The sequence below is a fragment of the Phyllobates terribilis genome, unplaced genomic scaffold (genome assembly GCF_046119375.1).
Source record: "Phyllobates terribilis strain yellow unplaced genomic scaffold, ASM4611937v1 Scaffold_11__3_contigs__length_659146591, whole genome shotgun sequence".
Taxonomy (NCBI): domain Eukaryota; kingdom Metazoa; phylum Chordata; class Amphibia; order Anura; family Dendrobatidae; genus Phyllobates; species Phyllobates terribilis.
In genome coordinates, this window is record NW_027362771.1 from 255196536 (window position 1) to 255221962 (window position 25427).

Consider the following 25427-nt stretch of genomic DNA (forward strand, 5'->3'; position numbering starts at 1 on the left):
CAGTGTGTATATTACACACCATTTCTATTTGGCATGGTACGGTCACTGCTGAATTTACTGCCTTGCTCAGAAAACCCCTTTGAGTTAACATTAGATAACTGTCCTTTAAAAGATCATTTGGTCCACATGTTGTTCAATAAATGTGGTCATCACAGCCTAATAAAGAACGGGAAATAAGGGGATGCCAGACAATATGGTACCATTTATTTTGGAACAAAACAACCCAACTTGTCCAGTACTTGTTTTCTAAAGCAGCAGACACTGGGGCACAAAGAAATGTATCCGATGTAGATATGAGATTGTTGTATGGTAAAGGCCAACTCTAGTAGCCAGAAGGAAGGGTATGGTCCGGTATCCCTGCTCTTATAGAGTGACTTGAATCCAAGTGGTTGCCAGAAAGACCCTGCCAATTTCAATTGTAGAATCAAAAGAGAATTACAGTTTGAGGGTTGAAAAAAAAAATCTACTGGATAATAGTTTGTCTTCTCGCTTAGTTAGAATATTTTTCATTTAGTTTTTTTTCCCAACATCTGAAATGATTGAATGAACTTTAATCAACTTTCTGATCACAGCAAATCTGCATCAGATATTAAAGCTACAGCTGACATAGTGAAAGAAGCTCTGGAGGAAGCCGACAAAGCCCAAAGTGCAGCTGAAAAAGCCATTAAACAGGCAGATGACGACATAAAAGGAACAAATAACCTACTCACTTCCGTAAGTTAAAAATAAATTAAACTGGAGCAGTGAACAGATGAATCGCTTGTTTTCACGACTAATGAGGTTTCCAACCACTAGGTGAAAGGCAATACATTTAATAATATTAGAAAGTTCTTTTTTTTCTAATATTTATTTATTTTTTTAAAAACTTGTATATTTTTAACTACTTTTTAATTGTTTTAGGTTAAATAGTCAGAATATGATGACTTTTTCTGTTCACAGATTGAATCAGAAGCTGCGGCATCAGAAGAGACATTAAATAATGCAACCCAACGGATTTTTAATCTTGAAAAAAGTCTTGGAGAACTACTGAAAAAGTCAGCTGCCAATTCTGCAACGTTAAATTCAATAGAGAAATCAACTGAAGATGCAAAAGCGAATGCTGATGGTGTAAAGAAGGTTAGAGTATATAAAAAGGGTTAGAGTTTGTGGAATGCATTCCAGAGAAAGGCAGAGGATTTCTTTAATCCCTTGGCGATGCAACCATTTTAATTTTTTTTTCCTCCTTGCTTACCATGAGTTATAACTTTTTTTTTTCCTGTCACCAAAGAATGATTTGGTGAAACTTGATTTTCATGTGTAGAAGCTGTTTTGTTTTATATCCCCATCATTTTAGGGTCCACATGATTTTTCAATCTTTTTTTTATTTCACTTTTTTTTTGTTAAGCGGTGATGTGACCAAAAAAACCCTTAGATTCCGGTCACTCCCCCCCCCCCCCCCCACCCCGATTCATCATGTGGGGGTAAATAGTTTGGTATTTTACTAGTTTGGGTAATTATACACATGGCAGTACAAAATATATTATTTGTTTTTACTTCTTAGATGTCTCTATTTACGTTTTTGGAAAAGGGGATAATTTTAAGCATTTTTTTTTTCATGTATTTAACACCTTACCAACTTCAGCCGTACATCATGGCGCAAGTCTGTAGCAGGTGTATGGAGTGGGTTCACTGGATGAGCCTGCCCAATATCCAGCAGATCACTGTGACACACAGCCAGAACCTGCCTCCAATGTTAACCTGTTAAATGCAGTTGTCAAGCTCTGACCGCATCATTAACAGCGCGTCGGCATGGGGGCACCTCATGATATGACCTATCGGCGCCCCGTGACACAATAGTCAGCGCCCTCTGTTCCCGGGCATCAAAGGGGACGATGATTTTTACTTTATGCATATGCAGCATTACTGCATATATTATATGCAGCAGCATAAGCGGTCACACAATCGCAGGCACAAATTCCCTAAAGGGACTAATAAATACATTAAAAAAATATGAAAAAAATAAAAACTGAAGTTGAAATCACCTCTCTTTTCCCCCATTTAACATTAATAAATAAAAAAAAAATACGTGTGTGGTGTCGCTATGTACCTAAAACTCTGATCTAACAAAATATATAAAAAATGAACCCAATTGGTAAACTCCAAAAACAGAAGAAAATTGCATTTTTTTGGAAGCTGCAATACCGCAAAAAAGCTGTAAAAAGCGATCAAAATGCCATATCTATCCTAAAATTGTTTCAATAAAAACATTTTCTCGACCCACAAAAAAAATAAGCCCTCACACAGCTCTATTGACTGGAAAGTGGGAAAAGTTACGGTTCTCGAAAAAAAAAATTTTTTTATTTTTTTTTTACAAATTTGATATTTTATCATTACTAATATATATAATAAAAAAAAAAAACTGGATAAGTTTAGTATCGCCTAATCGTAAACTGATGAGAATCCTATTGCCAGGTCATATTTACCACACAATGTACATCGTAAAACACAATTGGTAAAAAAAAAAACAATATCAGAATTGTGGGTTTTTTCGCAATTTCACTGCCCGTGGAATTTTTTTCCCGTTTTCTAGTACACTATTTGGCAAAATGAATGGTGTCACTCAAAAGTACAACTCCTTCTGCAAAAACAGATGATTTCAGATGTCTGTGAATGGAAAAATCAAAAAGTTATGGCTCTTAGAAGGAAGGGGGAACGAAACGCAAAAATTGGCCAAGGCGGGTTAAAATATTTTCTAATATTCTTTGTACTTTTTAGGGGACTTGAACCTGCGATCACTTGATTGCTTATACAATATGTTGCAATATTATAGCAATGCAGTCTATTATCTAATTACCAATCTCCTATGAAGCCAAGTCACAGGCAAATACAACGTGATCCCAGGATGCCGATAGGTTGGCAACTGGTGGCCTACTGAAGAACTCTGTGTCTGCTATAGCAATCCATTGGTAGTCCGCGATCTTGTTGCGGGGGGGAGCCCTGTTCCTAATCTCTAAATAAAAGACTTGCAATCAGGGCTAACTCTAATTGAACTAGTTGCTCTCGGGTGCCAGCTGTACAACGCAGCTCCTAAGTCCACTCCATACAGTACGTGCCCATACCGTAAATGTATGGCCGATGCCAATGAGATGTATTCTTTCACAAACCGTGCCAGATCTGTCAATGGGTTGCCTAGTATTTCAGCTCAGCTCCATTGATGTGAATACCGCTCACATCCAGGTATGAGAATGCAACGGCATTTTTGTAATCCTGGACAAACAGTTTCCTTCTCTGATAAAATTCAATTGATTATTTCTACCATAACGCAGAATTTTATTTAAGCTTTACCCTGGAAAGTAACGAGTTAAAGCAACATGCTAGTGAAGATCAACAATCCCAAGAGCAGCTCTCGGGGTTTGGAATTTTTGACTCTTATTTCAGAGCGCACAGCTTAGAAGGATCAGGTCATGAAGGGTATTCATAGCCAGTAAAATGCATACTCCGTTCATGGAACCTGCCTGTTTACACCACACAACGCTTAACTAATGCCCCCTAATGGTAGTTTTCGATATTGCAGGTTTTGGATGATGAACTTAGTAATAAATATAAGGACGTTGAAGACTTAATAGCAAAAAGAGCTGAAGATTCATCAGAAGCCAGAAGGAAAGCAGAGCAACTTCAGAACGAAGCGAAAGCCTTGCTATCTAAAGCAAACAAGAAGCTTAACCTACTAAAAGGTAATTATTTTCTAACAATGACCTTACAGTTTCACAGATTCCATTGCGGTACAGGAACATTTACATAAAGGAATATCCTTCGGACAGAATCCCCTAACAGAGTGGTGAGCAGGGAGTACAATGTGACGTGAACCTTCCCTCACATATATTGTTTGTAATCTGTTGTGGCTTTTTGATGAATAGAAGGTACACTAACTATGGATAATATTGCACATTCTGTTTCTGATAAAATATTCACGAACATATTTCTGCCAACAATTGGTCTATATTATAATTTCCATAACACAAATCTAATTTTTTTGAATTTTTTTTTCTTTTGTTAGATTTAGAAAAATCTTATGAAGCCAACCAAAGAATATTGGAAGAAAAAGCCAAAACACTTGTGGCTTTGGAAGAACAAGTCAGGGAACTCTTACAAAACATCAGCCAGAAAGCGGCAGTATACAGCACCTGCTTGTAAACCACATTTTACCAATCGAAACCGAGTAATTGGGACCAATGGTTCTCTAATTTATTGGATGTTTAGTGGAACCCACGAAAATTCTCTTTATTCTCTATTTTGTTGAATAAAAAAAAAAGATTTGAGTAATGATTTGGAAACCAATGCAGTGTTTTTAACATTCCACGTTTCTATGTAGCCATCTGCTCACACAAGGCAAATTTTCTATTAGCATTTTATAATTATTATTGATTTCAGTACATATAGTCTGTGTGCACGCTAAAATGATTCTAGTAAATTCTTATTGTCTAAGTATAAATAGACCCATATCCTGCACAAAATAAGTCACACAATGTGAATTTTGCCCCATTGATATCGCTTGCTGTGAAGTCTTTGGATGACATGCTCCATTGTGTGTTATATACACTAAAACATTATATTGATTTAAAAAAACTATATTTAAGGATCCAAATACTGTATAAGCATGCTGCCTAAAATATTGTACCACTTCTCTGCACAAGGAGCACTGGCACACACTTCTACCGGTAGCGAAGTGCTGTACACGTATATACACTCCTAAATAAAGCACAAGCAATTACAACTATGACAATGGCTCTGTTCACTTCAAATATAAACCCTATAAAAATGTCAGGAAAGTTCAGTTTTTTTATGTTACATGATATCACTAATCAAAGAGGAGACTGAAAATCTGTATCCTCAGCTATAGAAAATACAGATCATACCAATGGTATAAAGTATAAGATATGGTTCTCAATTGTGCGATCATACAGAATGTAAAAAATTAACACTTCTAGTTACCAATTACTGATCGGTCATGTTGATACAGAAGAGAGTTGAAGAGGTCTGGTAAATACTAATTTATCCTTCTACAAAGGAGAAGGATAAATGATCTAACTTCTGTAGCCAGCAGATAGGCCTTAGTCCACACAAAAATGTGTTCAATAAGAAGTTTAAACTGTTTTATAGATGTCTATTTCCAGGACGTCCCTCCTGACAGCACCACCAGGAGGTAGTCCTTCTTATCGTTGATTAAAGACAGGAACACAGAAGAGGTTAAATAGCCCTTCACCACAACCACCCCTAGTGTTTTTCCTGTCCCTATCAGAGACAGACGCAGGAGACTGTGGGCAAAGTGAAGAAAAAGCACTTACTTGGAGGGCTCTGGAGGTTCGGCGGCTGTCATACCATCCCTCCTCCGGTGGCAGAGCCAAGATGACACCTCTAGGAAGGGGTCCCTCTGCATCCAGTTGAGCTGGGTGCTCCTGGGGGTAGTTGTATCCCTCTCTAGGGGGCTCTGGACTTCCTGCTGCTGGGTCCGAAAGCATGCGCAGACAGAGAGCTGTTTGAGAAACTCCTGGCCAGCATGCGTTCCATGATGGCGCGTACTCTGGAAGTACCAGCGACCTCTAGTGTTCCATCATGGAGCACATACGGGACAGGAATATGAAGCGTCATCGTGGCAGTGTGCGTTCCAGCGTGAACCTCCGGACCCTATTGGATAGTTTGATTGGCAGCAGATGGGGCTATTAGGATCTGACAAATCAAATAAATAGAAGCCAGGTGATAATGCTACTTAAATGGCCTAAGGGAGCAAGCTTCTACCAGCAGCCTATCTTACTATGGAGGGTCAAAGCACTGGCCTTTCAGACATTCAGTCCACAGAACCATCCCTGAGTCATGTGAGTAAGGCTCTTAACAGATGGTCACCTTACCTTCCTTATTCGAATCTACTCTCTAAGTATTGTTTAATCTTAGGACAAGGAAGCCCCTAAACTTTCTACCTCAACTAATAAGGGATTTTAAAGCTCGCCTTGCCTCTGACCGAGAAGAAATTACAAAAATTGATATACCAGTGGCCCGAGTTGCTAGGAACACCTCTATTCCCTTTGAGGATTCCTCAAGTCTTAAGGATCGAATGGATAAAAGATCAGAAGACCTCCTTAAAAATGCTTGGGACACCTCCTTGGCGATCATTACAGCAAATATAGCAGCCATTTCTGTTGCTAGGTCAATTTAGAAAATCATATAAGAAACAAAACCCCTAGAGAGGAGATATTAGAATCACTACCTTTTGCTTAAGATGGCAACCGCTTTTATGGCAGATGCCTCTGCGGAATCAGTTCGACTTGTGGCAAGGAATGGAGCACTGTCCAATGCTGCAAGACTGGCCTTATGGCTGAAGACATGGTCAGGAGATAACCACTCGAAAAATAAAATAAAGTTGTTACATTCCTTTCTCAGGCTTACAAGTATTTAGGCCTGTCCTAGATGACCAGCTAAAAAAGAGGTTTTCGAGAAGAAAAGCCAGAGGAAGACGCCTTCCTTTCGAAGGACCCGCTCTCATCCCAGCCAGGATTACAGAGGGAAAGGGAAGACATGCAGGTGGAGCTATCCCAAGGGTGGTAGAGGAAGAGGCTTGTGACAAAACAGCTTATCTTAATCAGCCAGACGTCTAGATTTGTTAAGCCAAGAGAAATACATTCACAAGTCAACACAAACACAATAGTGTATGTGTGTTTCTTTGGCTGGTCAAGAAGGACATACTATTATGTGTATAAACCTGAATGTTGACTTGTTAATATGCTAATTACATATTATGCTAAAGCCAGCTCGATGTTGATTTACAAGAGCCCCCTCTGCTATACCAACTATGTAAATTGATTAAATGCTCAAACAGACCTGAGCCCTGTGGAATAGTACTCTCCCTGGTCCCTGACCTGTGGATGTGTGCTTGAGGGAACAGTTGTAACTATTTAAGGGACATATTCCTCTGTAGCAGGCAGACTTTACAAGGAGAATCAAAGATCAGACAGATTCTTCAGGGCATCAGCTTGGTAGCATGGCTCGATCCAGAGAGACACAGATTTGGATTCTACATGATTCCGGCCTAAGGGTATACAGCCCTGGCTGGAAAGATACAGATTTGATCCATTGACCATCAGAGAACCCATGGATACAATTGGGGACACCAGGTTGGGACAATGAGGTCACTTGGCCCCATGGATATAGGGTTGCCAGGTGGGACCCTCCAGTTGTCTGGAATCCATTGAGATATTCAGAGAAGCCAGATTGGGACCAGATGGTCATCTGGCCCCATGGAAACTCTCGGAGAAGCCAAGGTGGGACCCTTGGGTCTCCTGTCCTTGTACCTCGATAGACTGTCAGCTTCCTAAGATTGCCTCTGTCTCCTCTCTGTGGGGGCCCACTGGTTGAGGTAGTAGGCCCTTGAAGTCTCAAAGTCTGCAGCTGCTCTGTTCCCATGGGGCCAGCGAAAGGGTGAGACTGCAATTTTGCACCATCTTGGTTATTTGCTGGGACTGTTCTATCTGTTTTTTGTCCGTTTGGTGGTTCAATAAAATATTGCCACACTGTTTTAACCTCACCATGTGTTGTCTGAGTAGCATTATGCCCACGGAAGACCCCGGGTCTTCACAAGGCTCCCTTCTCAATCCAGGCTCTAGAACAGGGAGACAATTATGCCAGAAGCGTCGGTGGAGGGCTTCCATATTTCCTAGAGGTTTGCCAGGGAATATCCAGGAATCAGTGGATACTTTAGACTATTTCTCTGGGATGCAGATTAAAATTCACCCACACACCTCCCAAAAGGTTCTAACATCTATCCAATCACCAGGAGTCCATCAGAGACTCCTAAAAGATATAAAAGAGCTCCTAGATTTATTGTTGGGACCGTGGGACTTGTACCACCTCTATCAGCGCCATTATTTGAGCCTGTTCTCCATTAAGTAGTAAAGAAGAGAGTTTCGATCATAAATCTAAATACACTGAATCGGTGGGTCTTATACAAGCCATTCAAGATAGAATCATTAAAATCAATCATACCCCTAATAAAGAAGGATTCGGTGATGTGTACGTTGGACCTAAAAAGTACCTACTATCATGTACCCTTACATCTTACATATCAAAAATACCTCCGGTTTGCAGTGAAAGATAATGGGAAAATCCTACATTTCCAGTTTCGTTGCCTACCATTCGGACTCTCTTCCGCAGCTCGCATTTTCACAAAGCTCATGGTGGAGGTGTTGGCCTTTCTAAGAAGAGAAGATATCCTAATCATCCCATACCTAGATGACCTATTGTTGATAGCAGATTCATTGAATGAGATGAGCTCGTATCTGGCCACAACCATCTCTGTACTGAGGAGACTTGAATTGCTAAAAAAGAAAAATCAGACTCCAAGCCGGAAAAGAGGAAAATATTTTGGACTCGGTACAGCAATATTCCTTCCTTCCAATGCACAAGCAGGAAATAGTCAGGAGGGAGATTCAGTCCATCCAGAAGAAGAAGCAAATTTCTTACAGCGGGAAGTAATATCTGCTTGGGACGGCCAAGCAGCCCGTCTAGATAACATGAAATTATCAGAATAGGTAAAAGAATCTCTAACCTGGTGGATCGTTACAAAAAGGGAAACCGTGGATCATTTCGTCATGCGTAAGCATCACTACAGATGCAAGCTGCAGTGGTTGGGGGCCCACATAGATGGTCAATATCTTCATGGTACACGGACCACATTAATACGCAACAGATCCTCAAATTACAGGGAACTTCGTGCAGTGTGGGACACGTTACGGAGATGCCAAACACGTCTCACAGACCAACATGTCAGAATATTTTCAGACAACTCCACTACAGTCTCTTTTCTTCTTCATCAGGGAGGACCAAAACATCATCATCTCCAGACCATATCCGAAGAAATATTTGGGTGGGGAGATAGCATGGTCCAGTCAGTCTCAGCCTTTCACCTGAAAGGATCAAAAAAAACAGGTGGCAGACTTTCTAAGCAGAGAGATGATTCAACCATTAGAGTGGACCCTGAACAGGGAAGTTTTCCACCAGTTAACACACAGCTGGGGCGTCACTGTAATAGACTCGTTTGCCTCCAGAAAAAAATGGAAAAACAAAGTTCTTTTCATTAAATCCAGGGGACAATCCAACCCGGGATAGACGCCTTATCCCAGACCTGAGATATGGAACTAGACTATGCCTTCCCGTCATTCTCTCTGATTCTGAAAGTATTAAGAAAGATCCAAGAGAACCGATCCACAGTGGTTCTAATAGTTCCATACAAGAGAAGTTGGTTTTCCCTGTTAAGACGGATGTCCTTGGTAGATACTGCCTTCCTTCCAACAATGCATGACCTTCAGGCTCCGGGTCCGCTATACCACCAGAACGTGGTGATGCAGCACCTATCAACTTGGATCCTGAGAGGGAGATCCTGAGATCAAAGGGGCTTTCAGAACCAGTCATGTCTACAATCCAGAGTAATAGGAAACCTGTGACCTGTGACCAGCTATGTATACCAAGATCTGGAAGACGTTCTGTGCACAAAACAAGGATCCCGCTTCCATTGCCTTGGGCTCAGATATTCCTAGAATCCTAGACTCTCTTCAATCAGGATTTGACAAATGGCTAAGACCCAGTACTCAAAGTACAGATATGCAAAAGCCCATATGAACCTTTATACCAGGCAGATTTAAGGTCCATATCTCTTAAGACAGCCTTCCTAGCAGCAATAACATCAGCAAGGCATATAGGGAAAATTCAATCTTTCTCCATAAAAGACCTGTACTTAAAAATTCAGGAAAATTGTATCATTCTGAGATTGGATCCAGTATTTCTACCAAAGGTGGTCACTGACTTCCACAGAAACCAGCAGTTTACCTTGAATTACTTCTGTCAGAACTTTAGCAATCAACGGGAGCTTTCATTCCACTCCTTGGACTTAAGGAGAGCGGTCTTACAACACAATACTAGTATTGCAGAGGATTGGAGAGTCTACTCAAATCTTTGTTCAAATTTCAGGAAAAAACAAAGGAAGGAAAGCGTCAGTCTACGCTAGCTAGGTAGATTAAGACAGCAATCAGCACAGCAGATGTTACAGAAGGACAATCTCCTCCAGAAACCATCAAGGCCCATTCTACGAGAGGTGTCAACTTCATGGGAAGAAAGAGCAAGAGCCACAGTAGATCAGATCTGAAGAACAGCAAAATGGCTAAACCTCAATACGTTCTGTAGACATTAAAAATTAGACGTTCTGTCAAACCAACAGACAGCATTTGGGAGGAAAAACCTCCAAGCAGTAATCCCACCCTAAAGAAGTTATTTGGTATTTCTCCTGGTGGTGCCGTCAGGAAGGACGTCCCGTAAAGAAGGAATTAGTCCTACAGTTAATGGTATTTCTAGGAGTCCATCATGACAGCACCTCATAGCAGACAGGAAATCCAAGGGAGTGAATATAATGGGTGCTCTCATGATGGACTCCTGGAAATACCATTACCGGTAGGACTAATTCCTGCTTTTTTGTAATCCTTCTTGGTAATACTTACTTGACTGTCACTTTTTAAGATGAACAGTACAACTTGTATACATACACCTATAGGTAGTTTGGAAACACAAGGTCCTTTGGTTGCGAATGGTGAGTAAAGGCCCCTATACACATTAAATCAATATCAGCTGAAAAATGCTTTGGCCGATAGTTCAGCCGACAGCTGTCTCTCCCATACATAGGAGCACTCATTCAACCGAGTGCTCCTGTGTTCTCTAGGGAAAGCTGCTAACACAAATATATGCTGATGGCTGATCTCAGGGAGAACAAAGCGATTGACCTCTTCCCCCAACATTCAGGCAGCCGTACCTGTTGATATCGGCGGGTGCAGCCAACATTACTCTAATGTGTATGGGAGGGAGTTTTAGATGTCATGTTGATATACAAAAGAAAAATGTGGTGAAAATACAATTATAACCCCCTTTTGCATCTATAGCCTCAGTCACTCAATAACAGAGCTAGGGATTAATAACTGAAGCTGGTGACAGATGTAAAGACAAGAGTGAATTACTCGCCACCCCACTGCTGTGTACATAAGGATTGCTTGTGGGAACTATGTTTGTTGTGAATGCACCCTTCCCAGTGCTTGAACAATTTCAAACCGTGTCTGACCATGGTGGCAGGTCTCATGACCCAAACTCAACATCTTCACAGTCATAGCTACTTGGACGTGTGGAACTTGATTTAAAGCACCATTACAGCGTTTTGCTTTTCTCATCTGGAGTGTTGTTACTAATCTAAGATCCCTTAGTATTATACTTAACACTCGCAGTCTTCACCTTTTATCTGCGCTGCTCCGGTCCCACAGCACCAACTTGTGACCACAACTTTTGACTGATCAGAAGACAGAGGTAATGGTCACAAGCTCGCAATGTATGTCTATGAGAACTAGAATGATTGCTATGGCAACAGAGCTGGCACCAGGGCACAGAAAGGCATAGAACTTGGCAGAAAAGGAATATGGGGATATTTAGGTGCATTATCCTTATGCATGTATGGCAAAGCCAGTAACTGGTTCAGGGTAGTGGACAACCTCTATAAGAGGCGCACACCTCTTAATAAATCAGGAGCTTCTGAAAAGTGGCGTGGGACTCGCTACATCACTTACTCAAGGCAGTGACTGGAATAAGATTTATAGCATAAGGAACACTACAGATAGTCATGAATTGGACGATGTGGGGTATCACACCCCTGCTTCGTTAATTGTGGCAAAGGAGATTTAAACAAGTGTGAAAAATGTCAAGAGACACAATTTTTGTGAGGCAACTCTGCGCTGTGCAAAAATTTTGTGACTATTCAAAACGATTTGTGCCAGAATTCTTATGTAATTGGTTTGATGAATCCAATCTAATATGTCCAATCCTTCTTTTCCCAAACTCATCTGATGGGGAAAGTCAGACAATCTTGCCGTGATTTGCAGGTTCAAGCAACTTTTGGAGTTTAAATCTGTTCAAATATCCAAAAGAAGAAGAAAAAAAATTGGATAGTTTGCAAAGGAATCTCCTTATTTTAAAGGTATGCATACACATGGCGTTTTTTTTGTCACTTTTTTTCTGCGCAGTTGTGACAAAACCTGAAAGGTTTCCTAATATCAGCAAAGTGAATGAGAATTCCGATGTCTCATGCACACACTGCTTATTTGTTTTCTTGCAGATTTGCAGCATGTCAATTCTTTCAGCGTTTTTTTTTTTAACTACAGATCTCACCCATAATAATGAGTGGGGGAAAATATGCAACAAAAACACACAAACAAAAAATAAACGTATTTTACACAGCATTATTCCTAGCAACACATCAGGCGTGAACACATGTGCACATACCCTTATTGTTTAGCTGCATGACGCCTATATAAAAAAAAAGTAAAATCATAAGTTTGCTGTCTAAAATGTACCTTACAGCTGTCGAGGCAACATGATTAACACTCGCTTGCATGAAAGATGCTCATACATCTTAGATAGCTGTTGGTTAATACTTATCGCCTGACTTCCCCATGCTCACTCAGTCTAAGCTGAAGGCAAAACTAACTGTACATTGAATTAGTACCTATTTGTGGATGTATGTTTTAGGCTACGGCCGTACTGTCAGTATTTTTTCTTAGGAGTGGGAGCCAAAACCAGGTGAAGAACAGAGAAAAGGTATAATACACTGCTCAAAAAAATAAAGGGAACACTTAAACAATAGAATATAACTCCAAGTACATCAAATTTCTGTGAAATCAAACTGTCCACTTAGGAAGCAACACTGATTGTCAATCAATTTCACATCCTGTTGTGCACATGGAATAGACAATAGATGGAAATTATTGGCAATTATCAAGACAAACTCAATAAAGGAGTGGTTCTGCAGGTGGGGACCACAGACCACATCTCAGTACCAATGCTTTCTGGCTGATGTTTTGGTCACTTTTGAATGTTGGTTGTGCTTTCACACTCGTGGTAGCATGAGACGGACTATACAACCCACAGAAGTTGCTCAGGTAGTGCAGTTCATCCAGGATGGCACATCAATGCGAGCTGTGGCAAGAAGGTTTGCTGTGTTTGTCAGCGTAGTGTCCAGAGGCTGGAGGTGCTACCAGGAGACAGGCCAGTACACCAGGAGATGTGGAGGGGGCCGTAGGAGGGCAACAACCCAGCAGCAGAACCGCTACCTCCGCCTTTGTGCAAGGAGCAACAGGAGGAGCACTGCCAGAGCCATGTAAAATGACCTCCAGCAGGGTACAAATGTGCATGTGTCTGCACAAACGGTTAAGATACCGACTCCATGAGGGTGGTATGAGGGCCCAACGTCCACAGATGGGGGTTGTGCTCACAGCCCAACACCATGCAGGACGCTTGGCATTTGCCACAGAACACCAGGATTGGCAAAGTCGCCACTGGCGCCCTGTGCTCTTCACAGATGAAAGCAGATTCACACTGAGCACATGTGACAGACGTGACAGAGTCTGGAGACGCTGTGGAGAGCGATCTGCTGCCTGCAACATCGTTCAGCATGACCGATTTGGCAGTGGGTCAGTAATGGTGTGGGGTGGCATTTCTTTGGAGGGCCGCACAGCCCTCCATGTGCTCACCAGAGGTAGCCTGACTGCCATTAGGTATCGAGATGAGATCCTCAGACCCCTTGTGAGACCATATGCTCGTGCGGTTGGCCCTGGGTTCCTCCTAATGCAGGACAATGCCAGACCTCATGTGGAGTGTGTCAGCAGTTCCTGCAAGATGAAGGTATTGAAGCTATGGACTGGCCCACCCGTTTCCCAGACCAAAATCCGATTGAGCACATCTGGGACATCATGTCTCGCTCCATCCACCAACGTCACGTTGCACCACAGACTGTCCAGGAGTTGGCGGATGCTTTAGTCTAGGTCTGGGAGGAGATCCCACAGGAGACCATCCGCAACCTCATCAGGAGCATGCCCAGGCGTTGTAGGGAGGTCATACAGGCACGTGGAGGCCACATACGATACTGAGCCTCATTTTGACTTGTTTTAAGGACATTACATCAAAGTTGGATCAGCCTGTAGTGTGTTTTTCCACTTTAATTTTGGGGGTGACTCCAAATCCAGGCCTCCATTGGTTAATAAATTTGATTTCCATTGATTATTTTTGTGTGATTTTGTTGTCAGCACATTCAACTTTGTACAGAACAAAGTATTCAATGAGAATATTTCATTCATTCAGATCTAGCATGTGTTATTTGAGTGTTCCCTTTATTTTTTTGAGCAGTGTAGAAACAAGTCACCAATTCTGTATTTATCACCCACTCCTGGTTTTGGCTCCCACTCCTGAGATAAAATACTGACCGTATACTGACCAAATACTGATAGTGGGGCTGTGGCCTAAAAGTTACATGCCATTAGTGTTCCCAGTCGATGTTATGGTATCAACCTACGCATTAGTCACTTTTTTTTTTAAGAGGTGGTGGCTTTTTATTTAGACTATACTTCACTTTGCAAACAGTATGCCGATGCACATGAGCCAGCAGCTAAATGGACATTCCTTGGGCCTCAGCCTGGGGAATGGAGGTACTGTAGATAGAAACGTTAATGCCTTCACACCCGGGCCATTTTCTGTTTTCGGTTTTCGTATTTTGCTCCCCTTCTTTTTATTTTTCCGGCTATATGGCTGAGTGAGGGCTTGTTTTTTACGGGACAACTTGTACTTTTGAACAATGCCATTAATGTTACCATATATTGTACTGGAAAACGAGAAGAAAATTTCCAAGTGCGTTGGAATTGCAAAAAAAAAAATGCAATTCCACAACTGTTTTTTGGGTGTTTTATTTATCACGTTCACTGAATGCTAAAACTGACCAGCCATTATGATTCTCCAGGTCATTACGAGTTCGTAGATACCAAACATGTATAGGTTCTTTTTTTTTTTTTATTAAAAAAAAAAAAAAAAAAAAAATCGCCATTTTCCGAGATCCATAGCATCTCCATTTTTCGGGATCTGGGGCTTATTTTTATGCGCACCAAGCTGACGTTTTTTATTCATACTATTTTGGGGTATATACACAATGTTTTGAGAGCCCGTTATTGTATTTTAATGCAATGTTGCAGCGACCAAGAAACCAACCATAATTCTGGCATTTTGATTCATTTTCTCGTTTCGCAGTTTACTGATCGGATTCTTTTTATATATTGATAGACGTGGCGATACCCAATGTGTATTTTTGATTTTTTTTTTTTTTATGGTTTTATTTTGAATGGGGCGAAAGTGGTGTGATTTGAACTGTTTTGTAGGGGCTTCAGCCCTGCTATATGTAACACAATTGATCAGCCGCTATGAGCGCCAGCCACGGGGCAGTGCTCATAGCAGTTCGGCAATGACAACCACAGGGGTCTCCTGTAGACCCCGGGATGTCATGCCAATCCATTGGCGCCCCATGATCATGTGACAGGGGCGCTGATGAGCGGAGCTAATGACACGCATCCAGTTTGTGCGAGTTAAATGACGCTGTCATAGATTGATAGCGGCATTTAACCAATTATTGCGATTCCACCCGCCGCTGTTAGGGGCACATATCAGCTGATGAAATCAGCGGTCATGTGCTGGAAAAGATGCAGGCTCAGCGCCGGAGCCCGCATCAAAAGGGGAAGACACGACATACGACGTATATATGCACATCATATTTCGTGAAGGAGTGAATATACAGACAAGGGCAGTCCAGCAAAACTGCCAAGTTTAGATAACCTGACTATGGGGCACTTTAAAGAGCCTGTCAGGACATAATGACTGTTCAAACCAAGTACAGGTGCTCAGTGCATCATGTTGTGGCCAATCATTTATATACATCTTACACCTACTTCTTTTCCATTTATCTACACTCTTCTCTAACTCTATGAAGCCAGAGCTGTCAAAGAAGAAGGAGAGGTTTGGGGAATGGAGATTGAGGCAAAACAAGCAGGTGGGAAGGTGTATGTAAATGATTGGCCGCATCATGGGGCTAGCGCCTGTTCTTGGTTTGAACAGTCATTATGTGTTAACAGTGTCCCTTTAAAGAAAATTTCTCACCAGGTTTTCGCTAACCCATCTGAGAGCAGCATGTTGTAGAAGCAAAGGCCCCGATTCCAGTAACTTAGTTTACTGGGTGCTGCTGTTTTTATTAAAAACTATTTTGTCTGCTGCAGACCTACCAGTTCTCTGAATGCCGAGCTCAGTACAACCCCAACAACACCACTGAATCGCAGCATTTTGCCTATGCAGAATGTGCACAGAAAGCTGCGAGGTTTACTAGTCCTTCAATGCCCTCATCAAAAAAGTGCGCAAATAGCCAAAAGATTGAGGTTTTTTTTTTTTACTTCTATCTTTATTACATGTAGCAATAATAGAAAACATAAAGCAAATTACTTAAATAGAATGGCAACACACACCACAGAACAGGGGCTCTGTCAGCACAGAATGATTGTTCAAACCAATTACAGGCACTATGTGCCAATCATTTATATACACCTTCTCACCTGCTTGGTTTCCATATCTCTCTCCCCTCTTAACTGGCTCTATGGAGCCAGAGCTGACAAAGAAGTGGGGAAGTGATGACTGAGGGAAAAAGCAGCAGGTGTGAAGGTGTATTTAAATGACTGGCCCTACGAGCAGCAGTACTTAGTTTGACCAGTCATCCTGTGCTGAGAAAGTACCTTTAATGGGACTGTAAGCACAGTATGACTGTTGAAACCAAGTACAGGCGCTTGGTGCACTAAGGCGTGGCCAATCATTGAAATACACCTTTCCGTTTTCCCTCTATAGCCAAACCCTCTTTGACAGCTCTAGCTTCATAGAGCCAAGGGGTAAAAGTGGAGATAAAAGGAAAGCAAGAAGGTGTACAGTCATGGCCAAAAGTATTGAGAATGAGACAAATAGTAATTTTTCCAAAGTTTACTGCTTCATTTTTTGTAATGGCAATTTGCATATACTCCTGAATGTCAAAGAGTGATCAGCTTAACAGCAATTACTGTACTTGCAAAGTCAATATTTGCCAAGAAAATGAACTTTAACCCCCAAAACACATTTCAACATCATTGCAGTCCTGCCTTAAAAGGAGCAGCTAACATCGTTTTAGTGATTGATCCATTAACACAGGTGTGGGTGTTGATGAGGACAGGGCTGGCGATCAATCAGTCATGATTAAGTAAGAATGACATCACGGGACACTTTAAAAGGAGGCTGGTTCTTGGTATCATTGTTTCTCTTCAGTTAACCATGGTTATCTCTAAAGAAACACATGCAGCCATCATTGCACTGCACAAAAATGGCCTAACAGGGAAGAGTATCGCAGCTACAAAGATTGCACCTCAGTCAACAATCTATCGCATCATCAAGAACTTCAAGGAGAGAGCTTCTATTGTTGTCAAAAAGGCTACAGGGCGCCCAAGAAAGACCAGCAAGCGCCAGGACCGTATCTTAAAACTGTTTCAGCTGCGGGATCGGACTACCAGCAGTGCCGAGCTTGCTCAGGAATGGCAGCAGGCTGGTGTGAGTGCTTCTGCACGCACTGTGAGGCGGAGACTCTTTGAGCAAGGGCTGGTTTCAAGGAGGGCAGCAAAGAAGCCACTTCTCTCCAGAAAAAAACATCAGGGACCGACTGATATTCTGCAAAAGGTACAGGGAGTGGACTGCTGAGGACTGGGGCAAAGTCATTTTCTCTGATGAATCCCCTTTTCGATTGTTTGGGACATCTGGAAAACAGCTTATTCGGAGAAGAAGAGGTGAGCGCTACCACCAGTCTTGTCTCATGCCAACTGTAAAGCATCCTGAAACCATTCATGTGTGGGGTTGCTTCTCAGCCAAGGGAATCGGCTCACTCACAGTCTTGCCTAAAAACACAGCCATGAATAAAGAATGGTACCAGAATGTCCTCCAAGAGCAACTTCTCCCAACCGTCCAAGAGCAGTTTGGCGCCCAACAATGCATTTTCCAGCATGATGGAGCACCTTGCCATAAAGCAAAGGTGATAACTAAATGGCTCATGGAACAAAACATAGAGATTTTGGGTCCATGGCCTGGAAACTCCCCAGATCTTAATCCCATTGAGAACTTGTGGTCAATCATCAAGAGACGGGTGGACAAACAAAAACCAACAAATTCTGGCAAAATGCAAGCATTGATTATGCAAGAATGGACTGCTATCAGTCAGGATTTGGTCTAAAAGTTGATTGAGAGCATGCCAGGGAGAATTACAGAGGTCTTGAAGAAGAAGGGGCAACACTGCAAATATTGACTTGCTGCATTAACTCATTCTAACTGTCAATATAACCTATTGGTACTCATAATATGATTGCAATTATATTTCTGTATGTGATATAAACATCAGACAAACACTAATAAAAACCAGAGGCCAGCAGATCATGTGAAAATATAATTTTGGTGTCAGTCTCAAAACTTTTGGCCATTACTGTATGTAAAGGATTAGGCCATGCCCTGATGCATCGAGCGCCTGTACTTGGGTCGAACAGTCATTCTGTGCTGACATAGTCCCTTTAACCCCTTAATTACCGGGGACGTATTAGTACGCATATTTGCGTACTGCCCGGTCAGTGAGGGCTGCTGCGCTGAGCCCTCACTGAACGGAGCACATGTCAGCTGATTCTTACAGCTGACATGTGCCCGCAACAGCCGCGGGTGGAATCGCGATCCACCTGCGGCTGTTAACATGTTAAATGCCGCTGTCAATCTCTGACAGCAGCATTTAACATGCGCTTCCGGGTAGCGCGTCATAAGCCCCGACCACCGGCGACCACGTCACGTGATCGCGGGTCGCCGATGGGTGGGCATGACAACCCAGGGTCTGCAGCAGACGCCTGTGGTTGTCATGATCTTGTCGCTATGAGCGCCACCTAGTGGTCGGCGCTCATAGCACAGGACCATTTCTGCTGCATGCAGGGGACCTGCTCGTCCCCTGTATGTAGCAGAGGCGATCGGATAGTAGCTGCTTCTAGTCTCCTATGAAGACTATTGAAGCATGCAAAAAGTAAAAAAAAAAAAGTTTTTAAAAATATAAAAGTTTAAATCACCCCCCTTTTGCCCCATTCAAAATAAAATAAAAAATAAACCCCACATACACATATTTGGTATCGCCGCGTTCAGAATCGCCCGATCTATCAATATAAAAAAAGAATTAATCCGATCGGTAAACGGCGTAACGAGAAAAAAATTCTAAATGCCAGAATTACGTTTTTTGGTCGCCGCAAAATTGCAATAAAATGCAATAACGGGCGATCAAAACATCGGATCTACCCCAAATGTTATCAATAAAAATGTCAGCCCGGTGCGCAAAAAATAAGCCATCAACCAGCCCCAGATCACGAAAAATGGAGACGCTACAGGTCTTAGAAAATGGCGCTATTTTTTTTTTTTTTTTTTTTTTTACCAAATTTTGGAATTTTTTTCACCACTTACATATAAAAGAACCTATACATGTTTGGTGTCTATGAACTCGTAATGACCTGTAGAATAAGAAGGGCAGGTCAGTTTTAGCATTCAGTGAACGTGGTAAAAAATAAAAAACAACTGTGGTATTGCACTTTTTTTGCAATTTTACCGCACTTGGAATTTTTTTCACGTTTTCCCGTACAGGATATGGTAAAACTAGTAATGGCGTTGAAAAGTACAACTCGTCCCGCAAAAAATAAGCCCTCACATGGCCATATTGACCAAAAAATAAAAACGCTATGGCTCTGGGAACAAGGGGAGCAAAAAAGAAAATGCAAAAACGGAAAATGCTCCGGGGGTTAAGGGTAAGTGTACACAAGTTGTGTTTTGCTGCGTTTTTGCAGCAGATTTTTTATGTAAATTTTCAGCTGTCTGGCAGTACCAGCAAAGTGTATTTAAAACCAAAATTCACTGTTCCCACATGTTGCTTTTTTTGTTTGCTGCGTTTTTTCAGCAGAAACTAGCATATTTGCTGCATTTTCCACCCATAAGAAGTAATGGGTGGTCAAAGATACACAGCAAAATACGCGCGTTTTTTACGCAGCTGTTTTCCTGCCAGAGAAAAGTTATCAGCAGATTTCATGCAGAAAATACAAACGTGTGTGCACATACCCTAAGTAGTTCGGCTTTACTAGTGCTTCATATAAATAGAATCTTTGGCTTATGTATTTTTGAAGAACCTCTTATGTGAATACTAATTCAGCTATACTATTCACTAAACCTCCTGAGGTGTGTGTCATTGTGCTGCTTAACATGCTACTCTAAGCAAGGAGAAAAGTTAGCCCTTGGATTCTGGTCAGATGCCTCTCACCCAGCCAAACCAGATCTCACAATTTATGTTTCAGGGTACTGCCCCTCCTCAGTGCAGTGTCTGCAAATTGAGATTCTGGCATGTATCCTAAGTCATGTGACAAGGCTCGCTAGAGAGTAGATATTGACTTGGGATTACTACTTCCTATAGGTGGAGTTCTAGTCCTCTTTCTCTCTGAAGAGACAATTCACTGTTCTGAGTAACTCCCTTTTTTTCTATTGTTGCAACATGTAAATTTTATTTCATGAAAAGATTGAGGTTTTTGCTTTGCTTTGCTTTATGGACATTTGCAAACATTTTCTAAGTTGGAGTTAATGGTTATTTGGGTGCTTTGTCTTTATCAACTTCCATGCGCTGGTGGCATACAGGATTATATTTTTTGTATCTATTAAATTCTCCAATATATTATGGTAAAACATTCTGTTTGCAGTACATGACCTAGTCCCCTAGGAGTACCCTTCTGCTGATAAAACAGTGACATCACTGGAATCAGGGACTCTTGTCTCTACATCAAGCTGGGTGACAATGAAGGGTTCGCTATTGAGCAAAAACACTCTAAAAAGTGACATTTTTCTAACAGCATTTGTTAAAAAGGGACTGTCAGCACAGAACAAGTGTTCAAACAAAGTACCGGCATTTAAAGGCACCTTCCCCGTTTATTTTCCATCTATCTGCAAATAGAAGAAAACCAAGCAGGTGGGAAGGTGTAATTAAATGATTGGTCACACTATGATGCACAGAGTGCCTGTACTTTATTTGAACAGTCATTCCATGCTGACAGAGTCTCTTTAAAGAAGGGATTATATTCTACCAAATTAGTAGTGTAGTAGAGCATAAGTACGGAACACCTCCATAGGCTGCCAGTAACATTTCAAAGATGAAGAACACAAGGTAAGCTTTGCAACATCACATCTTATGATTACTGATGAGTAGTGTTGAGCGATACCTTCCGATATCAGGAAATATCGGATCGGGCCGATACTCAAAAAGTATCGGATATCGCCGATTCCGATACCGGAAACCAATGCAAGTCAATGGGACACAAATATCGGAATGAAAATAAACCCTTTCTTTCCTTGTAGGTTAATTCTACATGAAGGAAAACAACTAACAATAATGTAGAATGTATTGGGGGAGGAGGTTGCCCAAATCGATGGGAACAGTGCTCACAGTGAAACATGGAAAGCCGGCAATTCATCAGCGGCATACACCGGTACCCGACAATTTAGAACAGAAAGATAGAGCATCACACATAGAAACATGTCAGTCACATATATATCTAATCTATCTAATAAGTACAGTGACCGTGTTGGTTACTGTACTTGTCATTTAGTGTTAAAATAAAGGATTTATTAAAAAAAAAAACTGGCGTGGGGTTCCCCGTAATTTTAGTCTCTGCTTAACCTCCGCTAGACAGCTGGGGCAGATGTTTGAAGCCTGGGAAGGGGGGTAATACCCACGGAGCTTCCCAGGCTACTAATATCAGCCCCCAGCTGAATACCTAGCCTTTACTAGCTATTAAAATGGGGGACCCCAAAAAAAATGACGTGGGGTCCCCCCTATTTTAATAGCTAGCAAAGGCTAAGCAGAAAGCTGGGGGCTGATATTAATAGCCCAGGAAGGGTGCCATGAATATTGGCCCCCTCCCAGGCTAGAAACACCAGCCGTCAGCCGTCCCAGAAATGGCGCATATGGATGCGCCAATTCTGGCACTTAGCCTCGCTCTTCCCACTGCCCTGTAGTGGTGGCAGTGGGGTAATAGGGTTGGGGGTTGATGTCAGCTTATAATGCCAGTTGACATCAAGCCCAGGTTAGTAATGGAGAGGCGTCTATAAGACACCCCCATTACTAACCCCATAGTCAAAAGTTACAAAAAAACACAAACACCCAGAATAAATTCCTTTAATTGAAATAAAGACAATTCTTTATTGTTCTAAATTAAACCATACTTACCATCACGCCCATTCCAGCTGAAGCCAACGATCTCCTGCAATAAAAGAAAAATAATAAAGCAACATCATCCTTACCTTTCCATGGTTCCCAGGACGGCTCCAGCTCTGCTACATCGAGATGACAGGCTGGACCGCAGCAGAACGCTGCCATCCAGCCTGCCATCCCGCAGACACTGAGAAGTGCAGGTATGCTTGCGCTCCTCAGTGTCTGGCTGTGACGGCATCCAGATGAGCCGACAATGAACTCTGCTCACCTCATGCACGTCACTGACAGCGTGGGAGAATTCTCCTGCGCATGCGGTGAGCGTGAGAGAATTCTCCTGCTGAAGCGCTGAGCGCAGGAGAATTTTCCCACGCTGTCAGTGATGTGCATGAGGTGAGCTGAGTTCATTGGACATGACCTCGGCTCATCTGGATGCCGTCACAGCCAGACACTGCAGAGCGCAAGCAAGCCTGCGCTTCTCAGTGTTTGCGGGATGACAGGCTGGATGGCAGCGTTCTGTTGCGATCCAGCCAGTCATCTCGATGTAGCAGAGCTGGAGCTGTCCTGGGAACCATGGAAAGGTAAGGATGATGTTGCTTTATTATTTTTCTTTTATTGCAGGAGATCGTTGGCTTCAGCTGGAATGAGTGTGATGGTAAGTATGGTTTAATTGAGAACAATAAAGAATTGTGTGTTTACTTCAATTAAAGGACTTTTTTCTGGGTGTTGTGTTTTTTTTAAATACTTTACTAGAAATTCATGGCGGTCATGTCTAATATTGGCGTGACCCCATGAATTTCGGGCTTAGGGCCAGCTGATAATGCCAAGCTGGCCCTAACCCCTTTATTACCGAGTGAGCCACCGCACCAGGGCCCTGGATGAGTTGAGTACAGCGCCAGAGGATGGCGCTTCTATGAACGCGCCATTTTCTGGGGTGGCTGCGGACTGCAATTTGCAGCGGGGGGGAATGGGCCTCCCTGTGCTGCGGATTCCAGCCCCCAGCTGCCTAGTTGTACCTGGCCGGACACAAAAATAGGGCGAAGCCCCACATTTTTTTTTTAATTATTTCATGAAATTCATGAAATAATGAAGAAAAAAAGGGCTTCCCTATATTGTTGTGTGCGGCCAGGTACAAGTAGGCAGCTAGTGGTTGGGGGCAGCCCGTTCCTGCCTGCTGTACCTGGCTGGACACATTATTTCAGGAAATTATTTAAAAAAAATTGACGTGGGCCTTCGCACTAGATTTGTGTCCAGCCAGGTACAACTAGGCAGCTGGGGGCTGGAATCCGCAGCGCAGGGAGGCCCAAGCTTTATGGGCACCCCCCCCCCCCGCTGCAAATTGCAGTCCGCAGCCACCCCGGAAAATGGCACGTTCATAGAAGCACCATCTTCTGGCGCTGTACCCAACTCATCCAGGGCCCTGGTGCGGTGGCTCACTGGGTAATAAAGGGGTTAAGGCCAGCTTGGCATTATCAGCTGGCCCCAAGCCCGAAATTCATGGGGTCACGCCAATATTAGACATGATCGCCATGAATTTCTAGTAAAGTATTTAAAAAAAAAATACAACACCCAGAATAAAGTCCTTTAATTGAAATAAACACACAATTCTGTATTGTTCTAAATTAAACCATACTTACCATCACGCCCATTCCAGCTGAAGCCAACGATCTCCTGCAATAAAAGAAAAATAATAAAGCAACATCATCCTTACCTTTCCATGGTTCCCAGGACGGCTCCAGCTCTGCTACATCGAGATGACAGGCTGGATCGCAACAGAACGCTGCCATCCAGCCTGTCATCCCGCAGACACTGAGAAGCGCAGGCTTGCTTGCGCTCCTCAGTGTCAGGCTGTGACGGCATCCAGATGAGCCGAGGTCATGTCCAATGAACTCAGCTCACCTCATGCACGTCACTGACAGCGTGGGAAAATTCTCCTGCGCTCAGCGCTTCAGCAGGAGAATTCTCTCACGCTCACCGCATGCGCAGGAGAATTTTCCCACACTGTCAGTGACGTGCATGAGGTGAGCTGAGTTCATTGGACATGATCTCGGCTCATCTGGATGCCGTCACAGCCAGACACTGAGGAGCGCAAGCAAGCCTGTGCTTCTCAGTGTCTGCGGGATGACAGGCTGGATGGCAGCGTTCTGTTGCGATCCAGCCTGTCATCTCGATGTAGCAGAGCTGAAGCGGTCGTGGGAACCATGGAAAGGTAAGGATGATGTTGCTTTATTATTTTTCTTTTATTGCAGGAGATCGCTGGCTTCAGCTGGAATGGGCGTGATGGTAAGTATGGTTTAATTTAGAACAATAAACAATTGTGTCTTTATTTCAATTAAAGGACTTTATTCTGGGTGTTTGTGTTTTTTTGTAACTTTGACTATGGGGTTAGTAATGGGGGTGTCTTATAGACGCCTCTCCATTACTAACCTGGGCTTGATGTCAACTGGCATTATAAGCCGACATCAACCCCAGCCCTATTACCACACTGCCACTGCTAGAGGGCAGTGGGAAGAGCGAGGCTAAGTGCCAGAATTGGCGCATCCTATGGATGCGCCATTTCTGGGGCGGCTGATGACTGGTGTTTCTAGCCTGGGAGGGGGCCAATATTCATGGCACCCTTCCTGGGCTATTAATATCAGCCCCCAGCTGTCTGCCTAGCCTTTGCTAGCTATTAAAATAGGGGGGACTAAACGTCATTTTTTGGGGGGGTCCCCCATTTTAATAGCTAGTAAAGGCTAGGTATTCAGCTGGGGGTTGATATTAGTAGCCTGGGAAGCTCCGTGGGTATTACCCCCTTTCCCAGGCTTCAAACATCAGCCCCAGCCGTCTGCTTAACCTCCGCTAGAGACTAAAATTACGGGGAACCTCACGCCAATTTTTTTTTTAATAAATCCTTTATTTTAACACTAAATGACAAGTACAGTAACCAACACTGTCAATGTACTTCATATATATATGTGACTGACATGTTTCTATCTATCTAATCTATGTGTGATGCTCTATCTTTCTGTTATAAATGGTCGGGTACAGATGCTGAATTGCCGGCCGGCTTTTTTAAAGAGACGGTGCATGAAAACACAATTTTTTTAAATAAATCCTTTACACTAAATGACAAGTACAGTAAGCAACACTGTCACTGTACTTCATATATATGTGACTGACCTGTTTCTATCTATCTAATCTATGTGTGATTCTCTATTCCTTCTATTCTAAATTGTCGGGTACAGATGCTGAATTGCCG

At 42.5% G+C, this 25427-nt stretch overlaps 1 protein-coding gene across 2 annotated transcripts in view; it reads left to right on the forward strand.

Moving 5' to 3' along the window:
* The window catches only part of LAMB1 (laminin subunit beta 1), a 70399-nt gene extending 64957 nt beyond the window's left edge, over window positions 1-5442 (forward strand). For both annotated transcript variants that reach the window (XM_073652178.1, XM_073652179.1), the window contains 4 exons: window positions 573-714; window positions 940-1116; window positions 3554-3713; window positions 4037-5442. In XM_073652178.1, coding sequence (XP_073508279.1) covers window positions 573-714; window positions 940-1116; window positions 3554-3713; window positions 4037-4173 — 616 coding nt within the window. In that variant the 3' untranslated portion in view covers window positions 4174-5442. The remainder of the gene's footprint in view (window positions 1-572; window positions 715-939; window positions 1117-3553; window positions 3714-4036) is intronic.
* Window positions 5443-25427: the final 19985 nt, after the last annotated feature.